Source organism: Poecile atricapillus, chromosome 13 (genome assembly GCF_030490865.1).
Source record: "Poecile atricapillus isolate bPoeAtr1 chromosome 13, bPoeAtr1.hap1, whole genome shotgun sequence".
Classification (NCBI taxonomy): domain Eukaryota; kingdom Metazoa; phylum Chordata; class Aves; order Passeriformes; family Paridae; genus Poecile; species Poecile atricapillus.
In genome coordinates, this window is record NC_081261.1 from 17,523,188 (window position 1) to 17,546,042 (window position 22,855).

The window sequence follows — 22,855 nt, forward strand, 5'->3', positions numbered from 1 at the left end:
GCTGTGTTCCTCAGAGCAGCCTCCCGGAGAGTCCACTTCTCAGGAGAGACCCCAGCCCTTCAAGAATCGCTATCTGCTGGGACCCGTGCTTCACTCCGAGTTCCTGCTTCCCTGCCAGGGCATCATTCCCGGAAGTCTCAATCCCTCCTGTCCTCTAAGGAAGCCCTTCAGGCTGGTGGACGCTGAGGGAGTCCTGCGCAGCTCTCCCTGCTTCTCTCGAGATCAGCAACCTGCCGTGGACATCGACAGCCCTGATGCGTCCCAGAGCATTGAGATGGCCAGGAAAAGCCAGGAAGCAAACCCAGGAGGCCAGCTGGAGCCAGGGAAGCGTTCCCAGGAGCAGCTGGTAGGGCCACAAGTGACCTGCAGCTACCAGTGGCCGCCCCAGGGCTCCCAGGACGCCGTGCCCGAGCCAGGTGGCAGACGGTCCCCAGGAGACCATGGAGGTTGTGGGGTCTCCAGGAGGCTCGGCCGAGACGGCCCCCGGACCCCAGTAGGGCGTACACAGTCATAGAAGAACCCTTCTGGGATAGATAGAAATAAGTAAAGATAGGTTAGGATATGTTAGGATATATATAAGTTAGGATAGATGTTAAATAAAGCATTCTCTCTTAGAGCTGTCTGAGTGTTCCTTCTGTTCTGTATTTGACTGGGAGAGGGATCCTTTCTTCCCAGGCACTGACTCAGTGCTGGGTTTGGGTTCAGGTTGGGAATGCTGTGGAATTCTGAACTCCTTGGTTTGATTTCAGGTCCCGTTTCTCTTCTGGGCCTGAGTAAGTATCAGTTTCAACCCTCAGAGGCGTTTTTCCAGGTGCACCTGGTCCCACAGCCCTTTATTACTGCTGCTGGGAGCGGTAGGAGTGGTTTGCAGGGCTTTGGGACCGGAGCTCTGCGCTGCCGGTTTCAGTGCGAGCCCCGGCCGGACAGGGCGAGCTCCCGCCGCGCATGCGCGTCATTGGGGCGGCGGCGCCCCCTGGACCTGCGCGTGCGCAGCTCTCGGCCTGACGCAAGGCCGCTGCAATCGCCCTGCGCTTTATCCTGTCCGACCTTGAGTGCGCGGCCGCCGCAGGACCCGGAGTGTTCTCACTGCGCCGGTGTCCGCCGCGTCGCTTGGCTGCCCGTGTCCTGCCCCGGCGTGAGTCAGCCGGGACAGCGAGCTCTGTGCCGGTGTCGGGAAGCCGGCGTGCAGTTGCGCCGCCGTCGCCCGAGTTCGGCCGTCTCGCCGAAAGCGAGCGGCGCGATCAGGCATTATTGCGGGCAGCCCTCTGCGGGGGTCCTGCGGCGCGGCTCGGCCCCCCCGCGGCCCACGTGGGTGGAGGTTTCCAGAAGAGCCGCGGCCCCGCGCGCCCCGACCGCCGCCATGCTGAGCGCGAGCCGCCTGCCCCTGCTGCTGCCGCGCGCCGCGCCCGCGCCGCCCGCGCGCCCCGCGCAGGTCAGAGCTCTGAGGGGGACGGCGGGGGGACTGCGAGGGGCCGGGGGACAGCGAGGGGCCGGGGGTCAACGCAGGGCCGCGGGCCAGCGAGGAGCCGGGGAACAGCGAGGGGACAGCGAGGGGCCGGGGGTCAACGCAGGGCCGCGGGCCAGCGAGGAGCCGGGGCACAGCGAGGGGCCGGAGGACAGCGCGGGACAGCGCAGTGCCGCGGGGACAGTGAGGGTCCGCGGGGCCCTGAGCGTTTGCCACAGACACGGGGGGGACACCGCGGGCTGTGCCAGCGGCAAAGGGCGCTGCCCGCGGGCGAGTCCGGGCCCAGGCCGCGGCTCCTCAGTGCTCAGATTTTATTTAGAGAAGGCTTATGAGGGTGCATGGGAATGCGGGCCTGGAGGTTGTAGAGGAGCCTGCTGTGCGTGTTTGAGTCTGTTTGCTGCTAAGGAGGTTTGTGGGAAGGCCGCTCGGTTCCTCAGCGTCCGTACGATGGTGGCAGCGGGGATCGGGCTGGGGAGGGCACGCGGCGGCGATTTAGGGACAGGCGGGGACCGGAAATCCCCCGCACTGTGCTGGCCCTGCTGGCTCTGTGCGCTGGGCCTGGGCCTTACGTCTTCAAATACCAGCAAAAGAGTCACGGGTCGGTGCCGTCGGCATGAAGATCTCTTGTTAGAAGTTAGTTCTTACTCAGAAGGAAAGATGATGCTTCCCGAGCGCTCCGGGATGCTGCTTTGCACGTGCAGAGGGGTGAAGCTGGAGTTGTGCAGCAGAATCGAAGCTGCAGGTTCCTCAAGGGATGCTGTGGGGCATTTGTTGCTGACCAGGCACAAAGCTCTGAGAAATGGTGTTAATGTTTATCTACTGCTATTCGTGGACTGAAGGTTCAGGGTTGGCCTACTGAGATGTCTTTTGCCACAGATTATTCTGTATGAGGGAAATAGCTCAGTTCTGGTCATAGAAATTAGCTTTATGGGAGATTAATTAGTGCAATAATTCAGGAGGCTGTTTATGTGAGTCTGAGTCTTGCTCAAATTTTTTGTTCTTTTGCATAAAGAGCATACTCTTAGTAGGACAGTGTTGCTTCAGACATTGTCTGCCTCTGAAAGCCTTGGTTTGAAGACGTCTTGATGTTTTAAACTAAATCCTCATTAGAATGTCTCTGTTTTACAGACGTTTTGGAATGGCCTCAGCCAAAACGTTCTCAGAGCAGCATCCAGCAGGAAATATGCGTAAGTGTTCCTTGGGGTGGTGGTGTTTGGCTGTTGGTGTTTATATTTACCCTCTTGCTGATACCAGAGCTGATTATTGGAGCCAGGGATTGGGTAACAGAGCCAAACCAGCAGAATAAAACTAGAACCTGTGCCCATAACTTCTCCAAGGCTGTTTCTTTATTTCTTGTTTCTCTCCAGGGAAGCTTTGAGAATTGATGTTCCCTGCTGCTCCCCCACCAGCAGTGCCCACAAAACGTGGATTGCTGAGATTTGTTTGATTAAAATCAACCAAACAAAAAGTAAAACAAAAACCAAAACAAAAACCCTGTTGGAGCAAATTGTTTTACACTGCCGGGAAATGGGTGATGCCTGGATCTGTTCCCCTGCAGATCAAGTTAATTTCAAACATGCATTTGAATCACTCCTTTTCCCTGTTGCAGGATAATGGGAGAAGGGAGCAGTTGGTTGTGTGACTTACTCAGATATTTATGGCTGATGGTGATTCAGGCCATGGACTGGGAAATCTGTTTGTGTTGGGAAAGCTGGGTCTGACTGGGTACAGCTTAATGTTCCAAGCTCACTGCTCTGTTACTGGAACTGGAATTGGAGCCCCTGGCAGCTTGGGCACAGAGAGGGTGACATTCCTGGAAATAAACATGGTCCTGCTCTGCTCAGAATGCCTTCTCTATCCCAGAACATGCCTTTGTAAGCAAAGCTGTGGTTCAGGGGTTCTCTGAGCCTCAGAGGGAATAATGCACCCTTCCCAGAGAGAGGAGGGGGCTTCGGATTTGTCTTGTGTGAGAACCACTCTCGTTTTTCAGGATTAAATTTACCTGTTACTCCTGAGGATCAGAAAGGTGCTTTGCTTTGACTCCAGCCCAGAGTGCTCTGCATGGCCCAAGTGATTTATTGCTGTGGATTCTTCTCCCCATGCTAAGCAATAATAAATAAACAAATACAATTTATTCAGATGAATGTTTTCAAACAAATTTGAGCACCAGGGCTGCCTAGCTGAGGCTTCCCCTGGATCCCTGGCAGTGCCAAAGGCCAGGCTGAACAGGGCTTGGAGCACCCTGGGACAGTGGAAGGTGTCCCTGCCCATGGCAGGGGTGGCACTGGATGAGCTTTAAGGTCCCTCCAACCCAAACCAGTCTGGGATTCTGTGATCAAAACTAACCCAAAACAGCTCCTGTCTGTAGGGACAGAGTAAGTTGTGACTTTCTTGAAACCAAGCTCTTAAGGGTTGTTGAGGAGATACAGATATAGGTAGTGAAGATATTCTGGGAAAGAATAATATTTTATATGCTTGTTTTAATAAGTAAGGGTTTACCTGTAAGTGATCTGGTTCAGAACAAAGGCACAAGGTTTAATTGCAGTGTAAGAGTCAGAGAACACCTTAGGTCAGGATACAGCCTGGATTTGCTTCAACATTGAGTGGAAAATCGCTTGGTCCTGTCTTTGGGACTGAACATTCTTTTGCTATGTAGTTATTTTCCCTCAGTGGTAATTTTACTTTCCCCTGATGTGCTCTCCAGCTCCGAAGCGATCAAAGGTGCCGTTATTGGGATTGACCTGGGTACCACCAACTCCTGCGTGGCCGTCATGGAAGGGAAACAGGCAAAGGTGAGTAACACGGGAGCGTTACCTGTGGGGTGTCCCCGAGGTGAGGGTGTGGCTGTCACGCTTCCCCTTGTCCCCAGGTGCTGGAGAACTCGGAGGGAGCCCGCACCACGCCATCCGTGGTGGCGTTCACGGCCGAGGGTGAGCGCCTGGTGGGGATGCCAGCCAAGCGCCAGGCTGTCACCAACCCCCACAACACCTTCTATGCCACCAAGCGCCTCATCGGCCGCCGCTTCGACGACTCTGAAGTGAAGAAGGACATGTGAGTCAGGGGCCAGTGCCACTGCCAGCACCAGGGCAGCAAACACTGAGGGTAGCACCACCTGCTCTGCTTCAAAACGCTGCCCTGCGGGAAGTGGCCACGCTGTGTTTAGTTGTATTCACTGCTCATCATATTAAGGCTTTCAGAGAAGAAGAAAAAAGGCTTGCTGATGCTTGCAGGGCAGACTTTTCTAATTCTTGAGGGTGTTCACAATCAAAGCTGTGTGATCATACCTCAGGCCTGTGATGAAATGAGGTGTCTGATTAAAGCAGCAGAGAACAATGCAGTGTGTAAGCTCTCTGCAGGGCTGGTGCATAGGCATGAGTCCTGTCTGTGCATATGATGACTTAATTATCTTTTTTTGAGACCTTAAATAGGGTGTAATACATATTTTTCTGACTTGTCTCAAGCACTTATAAAGTTGGTATGTGTGCATTATTTGTACTGTGCAAGTGCTGGCAGTGACAATCTGTAATTGGTACTTCTGGGACTCGATCTGGGGCTGTTGCTGGCCATTTCATTGTTCTTTGTTTAGAACTGCACATGTTTATCTCCTGACACTGATGGTCAGGGGTTTATGCTGCTGCAGAAACTAAGTGTGAATTCTGGTGGTTTTCAGTAAGAACGTCCCGTTTAAGATTGTCCGTGCCTCCAATGGAGATGCCTGGGTGGAGGCTCACGGGAAGCTCTATTCTCCCAGCCAGATCGGTGCCTTTGTCCTCATGAAGATGAAGGAGACTGCAGGTGGGTACAGCTTGCTCTTTGCTGCCTCTGTGCTTGGTACATGGAAGTGATGCAGCCAGATCGGCACTTCCTGGGTGCCAGACCCTCGCAGGGCAGGGCTGTGGATGGGGGAAGGGAGCAGGCTAGGAGGCCTCAAGGAAGATCAGTGCCTGCCTCAGTCCTGGATCTTTGGCAAAATATCAGTGCTTTACTTCAAAGATACTCATACCAGAGTCGGTTGCTGATTGATTCTGATTTTAATTGAATTCACACTCACTCAGAAGGGGGAGCTCCATTTCCTTGGAAGCTGCAGTCTTTGTGTCTCCCTGGCTGCTGCTGAGCATGAGCTGGGGCAGCCAGGCTTGGAGTGGCTTTGTTCCTACTCAGCTGCACACAGGGAGAGAGGGAGTGTTCAGGGGACCCAGTTCTTGGGCCCTGATCGCCAGTTAGCCAGTGGTGACTTGAAATCTTCACTGGGGAAAATACCCATTGGCCTGGAGAAATGTTCTTCTCTTTCTCAATTCCTAAAGTGGTTTCTGGGGAAACTGAGTGTAGTACAGAGAGGGAACAGTCAGTAGTGCCTTCTGCACCCTCACTTGTTAAACAGTGTGTCCAGTGAGTGTGAGGAGGGCAGGACTAAAGCTTCATCCAGAGGTGGTTGTATTTTCTGTATTAGGTCCTGGGCACTTGCTAAAGCTCCACCCAGCAGTACAATACAAGTATGTGGTGTGTGAGCATTTAGAGATGACAGATGATTTGAGGGTGAGGTTCCTCTGCCTTCAGCAGGGATCTCCTTCCTGGGGGGGTGTTGGATTTTGGCCTGGGTGCTGCATGGTTTCAGCTGTGGCTCTGCAGGCAGCAGAGAGCAGTGCAGTGTGTAAGCTCTGTGCAGGGCTGCTGCAGAGCCGTGAGTCCTGTCTGTGCATCCTCATTGCATTGAGCACATCGGTATTTTTTAGCAGGTCTCAATGTGCATTTGATGACTTCTCTTTTTACCTTAAAATAAGGTGTAATATATATTTTTCTGACATCTGCTGTCTTAAACACTTACAAAGTTGGGACATGTACATAGTTCGTACTAAGTGTTAGCAACAGCAGATTCTATAAATGGGATAAAAGTTGGTAACTTTTAAGTGCCTCACATGTAGAAAAATGGAGTACAGCTTCAGCCTCACACTCTAAAAAGACAAACTCTCAGATAAATTCATTAAAGTGGCATCTAGTTACTGATGGAATTGCAGAGGTGCACTGCTGTGCTGCCAGAAGTCTACAAACTATTCTGTGTTTTGTGGAAGGACTGGAATTCTGTACAGCTCCTTCTACATCTTCCCAGCAAATAGCAAGCCTGTCTCCTGTTAGTTGAGAGAAATAATTTCAAGTTAGGTATTAATGAAGAGAGACTATTTACAAAAACATGTAGTGGTGGGTTGGGGGGCTAGATTTAAACAGAGAGAGTGGGTTTAGGTTAGACAGTAGAAGGAAATTCTTCCTGGGAGAGTGGGCAGGCCCTGGCACAGGGTGCCCAGAGCAGCTGTGGCTGTCCCTGGATCCCTGGCAGTGCCCAAGGCCAGGCTGGACAGGGCTTGGAGCAGCCTGGGACAGTGGGAGGTGTCCCTGGCATGGCAGGGGATGAGATGAGCCTCCCACCCATTTTCTGATTCTGTGAAGGATAACTTGGTGTTCTTACAAGGATAATTTCTGGTTTGTGTCCTTTTTCTTCCAGAAAATTACCTGGGACACGCAGCAAAGAACGCCGTGATCACAGTCCCTGCTTACTTCAATGATTCTCAGAGACAGGTACTCATCAAGCTGGGAGATTTTAGGGCTCATAAATCACATCCAGTTCATCTCAGCAGTCAGCACTCTCCCCTTTCCTCCTCAGGCTACCAAAGATGCTGGGCAGATTGCTGGCTTGAATGTCCTGAGGGTGATTAATGAACCCACAGCAGCTGCACTTGCCTATGGGCTGGACAAGTCTGAAGACAAAGTGTAAGTGCGTGTGCATAGCACCAGCCCTCTGAAACAAACCTGCTGGGGTTTGCCTCCTCTGCTTGCTGACTTTTAGAGCACTGCTTGGAGTTCTGCCAGGGTGGACTTAGAGCTGTGAGATCTCTGTAATGTCACCTCTGTTCTGTGCCAGCCAGCCTTGCTAATGAGAGAGAGTTCAGAACTTGCAGCTACAACTTAATCATCCAAGCTGAGTGTCATTTTGGGTACCTTACCCACCGGTGGCAGGGGTGGGTGTGGCTGAGGACAGCTGGGTGACAGGCTGTCACCAGAGGTGCTGCTGAGCTGTGCCAGCTGCCCTTGCAGCTGCCCTTGCAGCTCCCCTGCCTGCATTCAGCCCTCTGTCACTGTCAGGGGTGGTTACAGAAGTGCAGGCTTTTGTTACACATTCTGTATTTCTGAGGTACTGATAATGCTGGGAAAGCCTCACATTTTGATAAAAAAAGCATTTTCATAATAGTTCAGGTGTCCCTGCTCTTGTCATTGGATGTGGGAGTGCCTGGTTTTGGAGAGGCAGGAGCTGCCCTCTCTGAAAAAATGGACAAGATCAGGCTTGGTGCAGCACATCTTCCAGTCCCACATGGACTCTGAGTGTTCAGGGGGTATGGACACTTTGAGATTGTTCACTGCTGTCTCTAGAGAGGCTTTGAACTTGCGTGGGCAGCTGTGTGGGCTCTGCACATCATCTCTTGAGCATGGGGAGTCTCACCTTTGTACTGCCTCTCTCCCTGCAGCATCGCAGTCTATGACCTGGGCGGTGGCACTTTTGATATCTCTGTGTTGGAAATCCAGAAGGGAGTCTTTGAGGTGAAGTCCACCAACGGTGACACATTCTTGGGTGGAGAAGATTTTGACCAGGCTTTGCTACAGTATATTGTGAAAGAGTTCAAGAGGGAGGTAAGGTGTCTCTCCAGAGCACAGTCCTGTGTTACACTGCTTTTCAGCCTCACTTCCGTAGAAGAATGAGAATTCTCTTCAATTCTTAGCACTTGATTTGTCACCTATGTCTGGAATTTAAGAGGATTAGGCACTCTTTAGCCAGCTTCTACTTCTTACACTTGTTTTTTTGAAGTGGAATATTCCTTTCCTGGAAGACACACAATAGCAGAACTTCTGCCTTTTCTTCTTTCTGGTATAGCAGGACTGTCCTGCACACAGTCTGCTTATGTTTCAAAGTAAACATCTGTGGTGCAGTTGAAGTGACAGGACAGATGCAACCAAGAGTTGCTGGGAGGAACCTGCAATGTAATTCCAACTCCTTTGCTAGTTCAGTCCTGTCTTCTCACTTTGTGCTGCAGCAGCCTTTCAGAGCTTCAGTGTGTACCTCACTGAATGGCCGCTTGCAGAGCAGAGAGGGCTGGCAGGTTGGAGTGCTGACTACACCTGGAGCAGGGAGAGAGCAGCACAGTGCACATGGCTGTCTGCTCTAGGAAGAGCTGCTCAGTCAAGAGCTCTGAGAAGGTGACCTGCAGGGAAGTGACTCCTGAGCAGGCACAGAGAGTCTATTAACCCTGTTTTTGTTACACAGACGGGAGTTGATCTGACTAAAGACAACATGGCCCTTCAGAGGGTGAGAGAAGCATCAGAGAAAGCCAAGTGTGAGCTTTCATCATCTGTGCAGGTACGTGCCTGGCTCCAGAGCATCCACTACAACACTGAGAGACACTGAGTGCTGCACTGGGTTTGTTTACAAAGCTCTCTGACATGTATCTTCTGTGTAACTGGCATTCAGCAGGTTGGGCTTCAGAGCACCGGGAGCTGCTGGAAGCTGAGTTGTTGGGTGCTGAGTTTTGCCCTTTTTCTGGCACCACATCATCTGATCTTGCAGGAAATGTGACCTTGTTGCCAACCTGTTCTGTACTTCAGAAGTGTGATGGGCATCAGGGAATTCAGCCAGTGCTGCTGGGTTACTGGAAGCACTTGCAGCTCTGTACAAGCAGTTCCAAAACCTTGGTGCTACTCATTCCACTGAAGCAGCTAATTTGTGTAGTAATTCCTATACAGAATCTTGACTTATTTGCCTATAGATGAGTTGTCTGGACAATGGGCAGCAGCCACCCTCCCTCCTTTTTTCCATCAGCTTTGTATATTAATGCAGTCAAGCGTGTCTTTTATTCATTACTGAATAAGGAACTGGAAAAGCAGCAAGTTGGGAGTGTAATAGTCCTGGCTAAGTAAAATTAAGGTCAATTATATTGTAATTGAAATGGGGACTCTGCCAAGTTCCAGGTTCTGAATAAGCATCTTTAATTTTATTTGATGGTGGTCTTTTTGCTGGCCAGTGGGGCGCTCATAGCAAGGAGCTGAGGGCAGTCACAATGGCTGCACAGTTCTGCCAGAGACATAGCAGACTCTGTTTTATGAGCTCAAGAGCTGGCAAATGCAGTCTGCTCATACCAGGAAAGATGAATTCCTTAACTCTTGAGCAGTGAAGTGAAAACTTCACTTCAACTTGCTTTTGGTCCTGTTTTCCCCCAATACTTTTGACCATGCTGTGTATAAAGTGAGTGCACACCTCTGGTCAGCAGCATTCTTGTGTAAACTTAATCTCCAGAGCTTAAAGCACTAATGCTTTAATTGCTTTGGATTGTAATGTCTTTTGATGTCAACATGACTCAGCACTTGAATCAGATGATTTCAGTATAAGATTTGCTTTAAAAATCCAGCATGTGACAAACAGCCATAAGCAAGTGGGGATTACGGTTCCTTGCTCTAATTCACTTTGTGTTAAATGGCAGCAGAGTGGCTGTTGAACATGAGCTGTTGGCATTTAGAGAACGGCCAGGAGAGAAGGAAAAACCTTCAAGGAGTTTACCTGGTGTGGAATGTGAGTCAGGTGGCAGAATCTTTGGAGCTCTGCAGATGGGCTTCTGGGTTGTGCTGAAGGAACAGCATTAAGGTTGTCACTTCCAGTGTTTCTGCTCTTACCTCCTGGCTGTGACAAATTGTTTTGCTCAACAGTGAAAGACCTTGAAGTAACAATATTAAAATTGGGGTTTAACAGTTGTAACCATGAGATGTGGAACAAAATAATTGTCCTCTTTCTGAAATGTCAAACATAAAAGTGCCTACTGCCACTTAAAATGGGGCTGGAGGGTAACAGCCACACAAATGCCCCATTACAGGCCAAGCAGAACTTGTAAGGTGATGTAAAGCCCGTTCCTGGTTTTCCCTGAACCTGTTTCTGTGCCACAGACTGACATCAACCTGCCCTACCTGACCATGGACGCCTCTGGACCAAAGCACTTGAACATGAAGCTGAGCCGGGCGCAGTTTGAGGGCATCGTGGCTGACCTGATCAAGAGGACAGTGGCCCCCTGCCAGAAAGCCATGCAGGATGCTGAAGTCAGCAAGAGTGACATTGGGGAAGTCATCCTGGTCGGTGGCATGACCAGAATGCCAAAGGTATGAGCTCAGGGCCTGTTCAGGCAGGGCTGGCACAGTTGCCCTGTGCTTGCTGTTTGGGGGATTAGAGGAGCCAGAGTTTCAGGGCAGACTCTGTGAGGATCCCATGGGAGCACTGCCCAGAACCTCTCCTGTTTGCTTAGCTCAGCTGGGGCTGAGGCTGAGCTGCACTGTACAGAGTCAAGGGGCACGTGCTGGGAGATGAAAGCTCAGCTGCAGCTGCCATTGTGTGCATGGGACACGAGCAGCATTGCTGAGAGGGACAGGGCATTGCCTCTTGTTGTGGGCTCAGTGTGGTAAAGGTGCATTTCAGTGACAGCCACTTGTCAGCAATCTGTGCTTTCCAAGGGATTTCCAGCACTTCCAGCTGTGAAGAACCTGCATGAGCAGAACCCCTCTGGTACCTGCTGGTTCTGTGTAATCAGAGCTACCTGTTGGAGGCTGCTGTTGGCAGGCCCATTTACCTGGCTCTTCCAGACACTCCTTATCTAAAGCCTGGCCCTTCCAATCTGTGGAGATAAGCACAGCAGGTAGCTTTAAAGCCTGCTGTGCTGACATGCACAATTGTGCAGATAAGTGCTGTCTGCAGGTGATTTACTGCTCCTGTTCCAGCCATGCCTGCTGCTTCTCCATCCCAGAGCTGAACAGGGATGTTCACTGCTCCCTCCAAGGGTAGATACAGCCTGGCCTTTCCTGCAGAGAGCACCAGAATCTCACTCCAGAGGGATCTCTCAGGCTTGGACTGTTGCTTCATGATTTGCAGGTCCCCTCTAGGATAGTAGGTGTGTGCATGGTCCTGCTTGGGGTTGATTTGGGGTTTGGTGGGAGGGTTTTTCCTCCCTGTATTAATGAGCCTGGTAGCTGGAGGTGATACTGGTGTGAGCAGAAGGTCACCCAGGCAGAGGAGCCAGAACAGCAAGATAAACAGAAGCTCCTGCTCTGGCCAAAGCTCAAGTGAAGTAACTGCTATATGTTCCCAAAGTCCTTGTTGTTCAGCTGGATAAAGGAAAAATGGTGTGATTATCTGTGTAGAAAGTGATGACAAACACAAAACCTTTTCCTGAGAGATTGTATCCTTTAGGGGTTGAAGACAGAACTTAAATACTGATCTTTATTTTTCCTTCTTCCCCTCATAACCCCCAGCATATGCAGAGCTGACAGAATGCTTTCCTGCATGCCTGTAGCTCTGCCTCTGAAATTGGTGCCAGTGTGTTGTACACAGCCAAACCTTCTCTTGGGTACCTTGTTCTGCTCTCTTCCCCTGCTAGGAGGGAATGTGGCTTCTCTGGAGCTCTGCCATGGCCAGTACTCCGAGAGATTGACCGTGGGTGGCTACAAGTATTGTTTTGTACTGTAAAATACACCTCCAGAGGGAAAGACTTGCATTTAATTACATGCTGTCACACAGAGTCCTCCTCTGTAATGAGCACTCTGGACTGGTGTCTCCTGGCTGCAGTGCACAGTTGGGTGTTTGCTTCCAGCGGTTCTCCAGGCACATCCCACTCACCTGTGCTGTGCCTAGCACCTGTACTGCGAGAGGAGGCCCAGCCCCACAGCCTTCCCTTGCAGGGCAGTTCTGAGCTGTGCTCTGGGGCAGACCCTCAGTGCATTCCTGTCCCGATGCTCCAGCAGGAAATCTGTTGGGATCACAGGCACAGTCCTTGGGAATGGGCAGAGCTCACAGTGCACAAAGCACATCTCCTCTGCTGAAACAGCCCACCAAATAAAGAGTTAAAAAACACTGTTCTTTATACAATTCCCTCTTTTTTTCCCTTTGCTGCACACAAACCACATGAACTGTGCTGCTGGTTTTTTTTTACCTTCCCTGTGCTCCTCCACAGCTGTACTGTCCTTGGCAGCTGTGTCCTGCTCAGTGTTGGCTTGCACGGTTCCCAGGGAGTGGTCCTTGACTCCCAGATAAGCCTGGGATGATCCCCTGGGAGTGTGGCTGGGCTGTGGGAAGGCTCTGGTGGGGGCTGTCTGGGCTGGAATGAGGGCATTCAGTGCTGTGCAGGAGGCTGGGCAGTGAGGGAGCAGGCACAGAGCTAAGGCTTCTGTCTCAGGCTTCCATGGCAGCAGCATAAGGACACAGCTGAGCCAAGCTGCTGTGGCTGTGGTGGTTCCCCCACGGATGAGCTGTGCTGTGTCTCCTCTCAGGTGCAGCAGACTGTGCAGGAGCTGTTTGGCCGTGCTCCAAGCAAAGCGGTCAATCCTGACGAGGCTGTGGCCATTGGAGCAGCCATCCAAGGTGGGGTGTTGGCTGGTGATGTGACAGATGTGCTGCTGCTGGATGTAACTCCCCTCTCCCTGGGCATTGAGACTCTGGGAGGTGTCTTCACAAAGCTCATCAACAGGAATACCACCATCCCCACCAAGAAGAGCCAGGTAAGAGCTGACTCTGGATGGGTGGGACTGTGCTGGTGCTCTCAGACAAGTGAGGAAAGGCCACCCAGAGCATCCCAGTAGATGGTTTTGCCTCTTCTGACAAGAGAAGCAGTGGAGAAATCAGGTTTAATGTCAGCCCTTAAGATTATTGGCGTGCCCATGAGGGGAGGGCAGTTGAGTTAATGATGCCAAGATCTGCCAGGATGTTTGTGTCCTGGTGAGGGTTCTTGCAGTGTGTGTGCCATGATGTCAGTTGTCAACACGTCATTCTGAAGAAAGATTGTGTGGAGCCCTTCTGGGACTGAGCACCACGCCCGTGGGAGAGCCCTGGCTTGCCTGAGTGCCTCGGGAGGGGTTATCTTTGCATTGTCATGTCCTGGTGCCTTGGGTGTGATCCTTTCCTTCCCTTGGCGCTGTCTGGGCCTGCTGCTGTGTGCTCTGTGATAATGCCTGAGCTGCCTGGGACGTGGGCTGCAGCCTGCTGCTTCAGGGGAGATGTTCTGGGGTGTGGTGGCTGCCCTGGAACCTGCTGCTGCCATGGATGGCCAGTTTTTGTGTCCCTAGGTGCATACAGGACAAGACAACAATGAGCTTGGCTCTTGCTAGCCTTGATACCCTGGAGTTTTGTCAGAGGAACGTGGGAACAGCAAGCATTTCATGATCTTTCCCTTCCAAGTAGCTTCCTTTTGTTCCTTGTTCAGTCAGCTTGTAACTGCAGATGTTTGTGTTCTAAGTAGCTATACAGTAACTTCCTGTTCCTTTTCCATAGGTGTTTTCTACAGCTGCTGATGGGCAAACACAAGTGGAGATCAAAGTGTGCCAGGGAGAGAGAGAGATGGCCAGTGACAACAAGCTGCTTGGCCAGTTCACATTGGTACGTTGGCTTCTCTATTCCTGACCTTAGACTTGACCTTCTTGGAGACATTCAGAGCCTTCTCCATTTCAGCTACCCCCTGAAGGCAGTTTTGAAGGGGAGTCATCTTACAGAGGACATTTGACCCCTTTGTAGTACAGAAGCAGCCTCCAGGGGCACAGCCTGGCCCTGGGACAGCCTTTCTGTGGCTGAGGACCACCTGGCATTGAAGATGGATCTCGAAGTTTCTGAGCACTCCCATGTGGCACTGTGGCTACTGCAGCTTCAGGGCCTGGCCACCAGGAAGGGCTCTGGGTATAAAAAAGCCTGTGCAGTACCAGGACCAGCAGATAACCTGAATGCTGGCCTCTCCTCTGGTGTAGCAAAGATGGGAGCTGGAGCAGCTCCAGGATACCTGTGGTCCCCAGGGGAGCCCATGGCAGCCTAGTGAGACCCTGGGAGTGGAGTCAGTGTGAGCCGAGGTGCCCAGGGTGTTAGCTTGTGACTGGGATTGCAGTGTGTGTGCCATGATGTTAAACTCAACACGTCATTCTGAAGAATTGTGTGGAGACATTGTGGACTGAGCCCACACCCTGCACCCTGGGGAACAGATGTGCTCCAGGATTGCTGGGAGCAGAGAGGGGCTGCCCAACCAGCTCCCTGAGCAAAATGGGTTTGGTCAGTGCTGGCCAAGTTTGGCACTGTTAAACTGTTCAAGTTAGTGTGAACTTCCTAGGAAGAGCCCTGCTGAAAGGAAGGGCTTTGCCTTTCTTTTGTCCTTTTGAAGGAAGCTGCCTCTCACTGTCTTAAAATGGTTCCCCAGAGGTGGCCAGTGATATCTGTGTCCAGAACTGAGGAAGCAGAGCATCCTGCCACAGCTGTGGAAGAGGGGCTTGAGTAGCAATAAAGCAGAACCTGTACCACCTTGGAACCAAACCGGGGGGTTCTCTCTTGTGGTTTCTGTGCACTTGTCCAGGGCAGAAACCTGGATCCTGTCAAGATACCAGTGCACAGCATGGTGCCAAAAGGTACTTAGAGGACTCTGATCTGAGGTTTGGTTAGCTGTTCGTTCAATATCAGATCCCCAGGGTGATGTGCCCAGCCCTGGTCCTCTGAGCTCTGTCCCTGTGGGAGCTGATGGCCAACCCTTGTCCTTGCTCAGGTCGGGATCCCTCCAGCACCACGGGGAGTGCCCCAGATCGAGGTCACCTTCGACATCGACGCCAACGGCATCGTGCACGTGTCAGCCAAGGACAAGGGCACCGGGCGGGAGCAGCAGAGTGAGTGCCCTGGGCCTGACAGGGAGGGCAGCAGGGGGTGCTGAGGGTGACACTGAGTGGCTCCAGGGGCAATGGAGTGTGCTCCAGTGCTGCCTGGAGGGCATCCCACTATCTGGAGTGGGGATGGAGCATGTGGCCACTGCTTGGGTCACACCTACTCTTCAGCCTGTTGCCAGGGCAGCACAGATGCAGCTGAAGTCATCTAAGCCTGTTATCCCCTGAAAGGGAGAGTGGGCAAAGGGATAAGTGGGAGCTGAGCTGTGGGTTTTTGTTGTAGGGCACTAAAGCTACTGTAAGCACACAGCCTCTGCCCTCTCCAGTAACCTGCTGGTAGAGGCTGCTGCCAGTGGAGATGAAGCCCCTGCCTATGCCAATGTCAAGGCAGCCCTCACTGGCAGGATTTCACCAAATTCCAAGCCGTTTTGTCCTGTGTGACAGTCCTGCCTTGGTGTTGCTATCTGGAATAATTGCAGCAACACTTGAGCAGAGTGCAGCTGCTTGCAGCTGTGTCCCAGTGCCCAGGTGTTGGGCACACAGGTTGGCTCATTCAGGGCTCACTGGTGTTGGTGCTCTGTCACCAAGGTGTTTGGGGCAGTCAGATGTGTCCTGTGTTACCCTGTGGGGACAGAAATTGGGCTTTGGGAAGGCAGCACCATGTGAGTTGTCTTGAGCTGTGCTGCTGGGAGTGCTGTTCTTTGGGAGCACACAGGGATTGCAGTCTGTGAGCCTGGCTGCATGAAGGTGCCAGCTTTTAATGGAGAACCAGATGAGGAAGATCTCTGACTCCAGGGTGTGTCATGTACAGCTGAGCAGACCAGCCCTGTGCCAAGATTCTGTTTGTTTGTAATTGTTCCATTATAAAGGTCTAGAGATTGGGATATTTTGAAGCAGCAGGTTTTCCCTGTGACCACCTTGTTCATTTTCTTCTGCTTAGGCTGGAAGTGTCTCCAGCTGGCAGGAGGCTCAGGGAGTTCAAGCTGTCAGTGTATTCTGCTCTGTGGTGCAGTGAAGTGTTGGGCCCCGTGTGCTGTAATTAGTGACACAGTTGACGGTTTCTAAAGCTCTGTGGTGGGTTCAGGAGATTAATTTGAAGCTTTTACAGATTCCCCTGATGGAAAATAAAATTCTCTTTTTCCTTGTAACTGGAAGGCTCTATACTGCCCTTCAGCTGTTCCTTGGAGAGAAGCCTTGAGCAGTGAAATGCTCAGTTATCAGAAGTATTTACTATGCACAACTGGAGGGTGTACGCTGCTTTTAATCACACTGCTTGGCTTTTTGGCAGCAGTTTGGCACCCTGCTTGTTACTTGGATTTCCTTGGAGATCTTGGATGTGTGGCAGCCTTCTTCTGCTGAGTAAAAAGCTCCTGGTGACAGGCAATCAGAATTACCTCTAACTGCCTGCCTGTAGGTAGATGTGGTCCTAATTAAAAAACTGCTTATCCCACCACATCTGTATCTAAAGAACACCTCTGTGTGTGTGTCTTTGTTCAGGGTTCACTGACAAATACTCCACAGAAAAGTTCCTTTTAATTGTGATTGTAGCATGCACTTTTACGGGCTTTGAGGTATAAAGCCTGAATCTAGACTATGCTTTTTGACAATAATAGAGGGAAAAGACCAAGGAGGGGATGTGTAAGAGCCTGCCCATAGAATCATGCTCCAGTTCTTTATTAAGGGCAATGTGAGGAGCTGGGTGGGAAATGTTGTCTTACCCTGTCACCAAGCCTGGGCTGCTTTCCAACAGGGAAAGGAGTCTTTGGTGAAACCATTCCTTCGCTTTGGAATTTTTTGTTGGTTGGGGCTTTGCTGGAGGGTTTGTTTGTTTGTTTGTTTGAGGGGTTTTAGTTTTGATATTTTTTTTATTTTTTTTAGTATTGGGGTTCTAATCTGTGATACTCCTTTGGTTTGAGGTCTTTGGTGCACTCTGACTTTGCAGGAGGATTAACTGAAGACTGGCCAGAGTGTCTTGCAGACCAGCAGGCAGGGAGTGTGTGACAGAGCTGGGGAGTTGCAGATCCAGGAGATGAGGCTTTTGCCTTGCCAGCAGCATCAGTGACTCTTTAAAGAGTCACGATGTTTGTCCTGCCCACGGGGCCTCCCTTGGTGCAGTCTCTGAGCGAGGCTGCTGCTGTTCAGGCTGGGGAACAGTCCTCTCCTCAAAGGTGAGAGCAGGTCCTTTATTCATGTTCTTCTCTGCTGCAGTTGTTATCCAGTCCTCTGGCGGCCTCAGCAAAGATGAAATTGAGAACATGGTGAAGAACGCAGAGAAATACGCGGAGGAGGACAGGCGGAGAAAGGTAACGGGGTCAGGGAGCAGAGGAACTGCTGCTTCCAGCACTCTGCTCTGAGCTCTGCCCACCCCTGGGGCTCTGCTCTGGGAGCTCTTACCCAAGACTCTGCTCCTTTCCTAACGTTGGCACTCCAGGGTTACAGGAAGGTGTTTGCAGAGGCATTTGGGCCTTGGGGTTGAATACCTTGCCCTGTGTGACTGCACTTCACTGCTCCCTGGGGAGTTCCTGGGATGTGGAGGCAGCAGTGAGCAAACTCACCTGCCTGCTGCTCATGGCAGACAGCTTTGCAGCTCTGGTGAGGGGTTTTGTAATTGCTGCTCTCCACTGTCCCCCTTGGCTGTGCGTTTGGCACCTGGAATGCTGTGTCCGTGTGAGCATGCTGGCCTCAGTGCAGGTGGAGGAGGAGGTGATGGAAATCCTCACTGGCCTCATTGAGGAAAGACTGGCACTTGCCGTGGAGGACTGACTGAACCTGTGCTACACATAGGATTAATGGGTGGAATTAATAGGTTTAATGAGGGTAGTACTGATGAATTATGCAACTAAATAGAGAGCATTGATTTTTAAGCAGACACAGCACAGGCTGACTCTGGGATGTGGCACCAGCATATGTTTAGTGATTGCTGAAACTGGCACAAGGAATTGATCTGCATTGTGTCCTTCAGTCTGCAGGAGCCTGTCTCAGGTGTCCAGGCAGTGCTGTAAATGTTGCCCCCAGCAGGGAAGGGATCAGAAGAGGGCTGAAGGGGAGAAGGCATGGAATAAATCCCCATGAAGCCAGCCCTGCCTGGCCTCAGAACCTCTAAAGCCACAAAGCAGTGGCTGATGGGCATTTGTAGGTTAGCTAGAGAACCTTCAAAGACCTTGCTCTGAAAGTCCCACTGTTTGAATAACCTCATCATCGCCCTGAAGCATAGGGGGAGGTCTGGCATCTGAAGAGGCTGCACTGGGAACTGTCCTGCTGCCTTACTTTGGATCTTAAATTGCTGGATAAGTTCTTCTCTGTACTAATACTGAAGTGGGACTCACCCCTGTTCAGCAAGTTCACAGAGCAAGGTGATCAGGTTATTTTAACTAACACTTGACTGTAGGTAAGTTTTAGCTGTAGTTTTCAAAATTGCCTCATTACGCTTTTCTGATCCTGTTTTTACTGCCATGAGGCATCAGGAATGCATAAATGGGAGTTTTTGTAATAAGGGACCACGACTAAAACCACCCAGCATTTGAGTTGTCTCTAATGCCCCGTTGCTGAAGAAACTTCAGGATATTCTCTAAAAGCTCTGCTGCTTTCCCAAGGAGCAGAGTATGCTGTCCCTGAGGTGTCTGTCCTTTCCCATGTGCCAGCGTGTGGTGCATTGGTCACATGTGGTTCAGAGGAGTGAAACCCTGAGGGCTGCCTGGCACAGACTCCTCTCAGGGCACAGTGCACCTAGAAGTGGTTTGCTTGCCTTTCTTCTTGCCCTGGTGCCATTAAGAAAGACTCTGGGTGGGAACTTAAGTGGAGTTTGGCAGTTTGGGGCATGAAATGTTATCCCTTGTGTCACCAGTGGTGTGGGCAGCAGGCCTGACAAGCTCTTTCCCCCAGGAACGTGTGGAGGCCGTGAACATGGCTGAGGGCATCATCCACGACACGGAGTCCAAGATGGAAGAGTTCAAGGATCAGCTGCCAGCAGATGAGGTAGGTGGCTCCTGATCCTGGAGTGCTACAGCACATGAAATTCCTCACATTGCTCACATTCCCACTGAACTCTCAGCTGGATCTGGCCAGTGGCTCCAGCTCTGGCCGTGTTTCCGTGCTGGGTGAAGGTGGCACAGCCCTGCACCTCTGGCTGTGGCCCTCAATGGGAGGGGTGAGTGTGGCTGAGGGGAGGATGGACAGACATCTTTAGGGGAACAGGGTTGGGTTCTGGCAGATAACCCTTTGCAAAGTGCAGGGTGGGTGTCACTGAGGCTGTGAGTGCCTGGGACTGCTGCTGAGAGGTTTGTGACAGAGCTGTGGCCTTGGCGTGGCCTTGCAGTGCTGTGATAAGGGCTGTGCCAGGGCTGGCTCCCCAGAGGGGGCTTTGCTCCAAGGCTGGAGATGGTGGACAGTGCCTGCCCTTGTTAGCACGGGGACAGAGGCAGAGCTGCTGTGCTCTGGCAGTGCATGCACAGTGCCCAAGAACCTGGGGGCAATAAATAGTAATCAGCATCCACCTAACTCCAGTTTTTCTCTCTTAGAAATTAAATGGATATTTAGTATCCAAGAGTGCTTTTCACACCACCCTAAGGCAATGCACTGTGAATTTCAAAAGCCAAGTTTAGAAGCGTGTGCCCAAATACCAATTTAACAATTCTGGGAGGCAGAATTAAAGGGCTCCTGGAGGCTCTGAGGTGTCTGAGGGAATGCAGTTTGTTGGTAGCAGCCGCTGGTCAGTTAAAGGCTATTTCTCTGCCAGCAGACAGGGACAGGACAAAGGGCAGTGGTTTTAAACCCTGTGAGGATGGGAAGCCCTGGCACAGGGTGCCCAGAGCAGCTGTGGCTGCCCCTGGATCCCTGGAAGTATCCAAGGCAGGCCAGGTTGGACAGGGCTTAGAGCAATTTGGTTGAGTGGCCATGGCAGGGGGGTGGCATGAGGTGATCTTTAAGGTCCCTTCCCACCCACAGCATTCTGGCTGATACTGGCTGGCTCTTTGTTTGGAGCTATGTGAGAGAGTTTCCTCTCCCCAGATCCGTTCCCTGCAGGGACTGTTTGCTGTGACTTCCCTGGGGAGGTGGGACAGCCTGTGCTGATGGTGGCCGTCACTGCTGTCCCCGTGCCGTGCCCAGGAGCCCTCTGGGCAGGGGAGGAGGCAGTGCCAGCCTGGGCAGGGACTGAGATGGCTCTGGGCCTGCTCTGTTGGTTTGCTCCGAGCTGCTGCTCCATGGGCAGCCCAGGGACTGACCAGGGCAGGAGCAGCCCTGCTTGCCAGCTCCCCAGCAGGGCCTTAAACACCCATGGAGACCAGCTTGCTGTGGCTGCCCTGGCGTGGCTGTGCCAGGTGAGCTGTGCCAGGCTCAGAACATGGCCTTGGCCAGCTGTCAGGCCCTGCAGGGCTCTGTCCTTGGCACCTCTGCCCAGACAGCAAACAGGGCCCCATTAATGCCAACTGGGACACTGTTAGTGAAGTGGACAGGTGCCCACTGGGAACTGGGCACAGTCCTAGGCCCTGCAGACTCACTTTGAGGCTTAGCTTCATGGCTTCTGGCACGAAAAGGTGGTTTTGCTGTGAAAAAGCAAAGGTGGTGAAATGACAGGATGGAGATTAACAGTTCACCAGTTTCACCTTTGTGTCTTTTTTGCAGTGCAACAAATTAAAGGAAGAAATTGCTAAAATGAGAGAACTTCTGGCTCGTAAAGATAGTGAAACAGGAGAGAACATCAGGCAGGCAGCAACCAGCCTGCAGCAGGCTTCCCTGAAACTCTTTGAGATGGCATACAAGAAGGTAGGTGCATGGCCAACTCCCTTTCAGAGCCCTCAGATGGGGAGGGGGGAGTCAGGACACCAAACTTTTGGGTGGGAAGTGATGCTGGCCTCTGCAGCTCCCCCTGAGTGACACTGGCTTGAAGGGGGCAGCTGTGGAAGGTCAGGGAGAGTTGAAGGCCTGAAATCCTGGCCACGCTTCCAGGCTGGGTGTTCCATTACTGTACAGCATTCCATGAAAGAGGGGAAGCTCTTAGTAAGGAGCATCCAGAAGAGCAAGGAGAGGGCTTTCCCCTCAGTGCATGGAGTGCCTGAAGGAGTAAAGTAACTTCTGAACTTACTCCATGATGACTGTAAAACACAATTCCTGTTCAGTCTGCCTGAAGCCACAGTAAAGGCCATTGGGATTTTCTTCTCCACCTCCTTCCCAGGGGAAGGCCCTCCCACCCACTGGCACCTGGCCAGGCTGTGCTTGCCTGTGCAGGAAGGTGTCCCAGCATGGCTGTGGCACGGTGCCCAGGTGACCTTGGTGCTGAGCTGTCCTTACTGGGGACAGCTGCTTTCCTGATGTCAAACCAAACCTTCAGTGCTGCGCTGGCAGCCTATTCCGTCCTTGGGGAAAGGGAATAATGGGAAGATTGTTTCCTCCCTCTCAGAGCTCAGGCAGAGATGATTTCCCTTCTCAGTGGACATTGCTCGTTGCCCTGAGGGAGGGTTCTCCAGGCTGGAGCTGACCTGAGCAGCCAGCCAGGGAAAAATGGCCAGGAGAAGCAGTTTGTTGTTACCACGAGTAATAAACCCGTTTGTTCACAGATGGCCTCGGAGCGAGAGGGTTCTGGAAGTCCAGGAGATCAGAAGGAAGAGAAGCAATAAGGAGACTCTGTCTTGCCTTGATGAGAGAATGATGAAGAGGTTGATTTTCTTGATGCTTGGGAGAGAAGGGACCTTCCTGAGCAGCAAGGGGCAGAATTCAGACTTACTGTGTTTTTGCAGTATTCTATATATAAAATTCTTCAATGTATAAACTTAGTGATGTGTCTGCTAGATAAATTGTCACTTGATGAAAGTTAATTCATGCCAGACAAAGTTAGGAGTTTGGCCCTGGTGTGTTCCCCTGAGCACCTGGGGACTGGCTGATCATTTAATACTTGACACAATGGTGTAGTAAATCCGAGATCCAAGCTTGGAAACCATGTCATGAAATTGGAGGGTGGAGATGGGAATGTCTGGGAAGGGGGAGGAGAATAAGGCCTGCATGGCCCCTCCATGTGGGTCTGAGGAGCTGGGGGTAGGTGGAGGCCTGTGAGCAGCAGGGGCAAGGCTGGGACTTCGCTGGAGACCATTTAGCCCTGAGCTAGGCTGGTACCTTTGTTCTGAGGGAAAGGGGCTACTTCAAACTCAGCTGTAACATTATTTCTTACAAAAGAGGCAGTGTGGAAGTTCAATACTTTGCTTGTCTGAGCCTTCTGCTCCATCCTGTGTCTGTTCTCTGCTTATGGTAAAACAATTTCCTTGATAATAAAACTGTTACTGGATCCATTCTGGATTTTTTTAAAATAAAAGCAGAAAAGTGTCCAATGTGGAGTTCCCGGTCTCCTGGCCTTTGATGGAGAATAGGAGCACTTTACTGCCTGTGACAGCTGCAGAGGGCGAGCCAGGCAGCTGTAACTTTGTGGAACTTCTGCTTCATTCACAGGCACAGGAGCTTTCTGGTGTAAGGTTGGGCTCTTCTGAGTGTCAGTGCTGCTCTCCCGGGGTGCCCCCAGTCCTATGCCTGCAGTAGCAGTGGGACTTCACCCTCAGGCACTTTGTGCTTTGGGCTCAGCCTTACAAAACAGGCTCCAGGCTTGAGCAGCACTTGCCTTCTGTGCTTCCAGCAGCCCAGCATTTCCAGGGAGCTGCATAAATGTAGCTGTGTCTCCCTCCTTTTTCCCCATCTCTGGGAGACTCT

General features: G+C 51.6%; 1 protein-coding gene and 2 non-coding genes across 3 annotated transcripts; all 3 read left to right on the forward strand.

Annotated features, from left to right (window-relative positions):
* The first annotated feature begins 697 nt into the window (after nt 1-697).
* HSPA9 (heat shock protein family A (Hsp70) member 9) lies at nt 698-22,488 on the forward strand. Its single transcript, XM_058849185.1, has 17 exons — nt 698-1,432; nt 2,594-2,652; nt 4,170-4,257; nt 4,335-4,516; nt 5,136-5,260; nt 6,963-7,036; nt 7,122-7,228; nt 7,981-8,143; nt 8,775-8,867; nt 10,442-10,651; nt 12,809-13,036; nt 13,806-13,910; nt 15,052-15,169; nt 17,372-17,466; nt 19,046-19,138; nt 20,786-20,926; nt 21,718-22,488. Exons 1-17 carry the CDS (start codon nt 713-715, stop codon nt 21,775-21,777), a joined length of 2,661 nt encoding a protein of 886 aa, XP_058705168.1. The 5' UTR covers nt 698-712; the 3' UTR covers nt 21,778-22,488.
* On the forward strand, nt 13,275-13,346 carry LOC131584301 (small nucleolar RNA SNORD63). Its single transcript, XR_009278685.1, has one exon. It is a non-coding gene; the product is annotated as a small nucleolar RNA SNORD63 (small nucleolar RNA).
* On the forward strand, nt 14,412-14,478 carry LOC131584302 (small nucleolar RNA SNORD63). Its single transcript, XR_009278686.1, has one exon. It is a non-coding gene; the product is annotated as a small nucleolar RNA SNORD63 (small nucleolar RNA).
* Nucleotides 22,489-22,855: the final 367 nt, after the last annotated feature.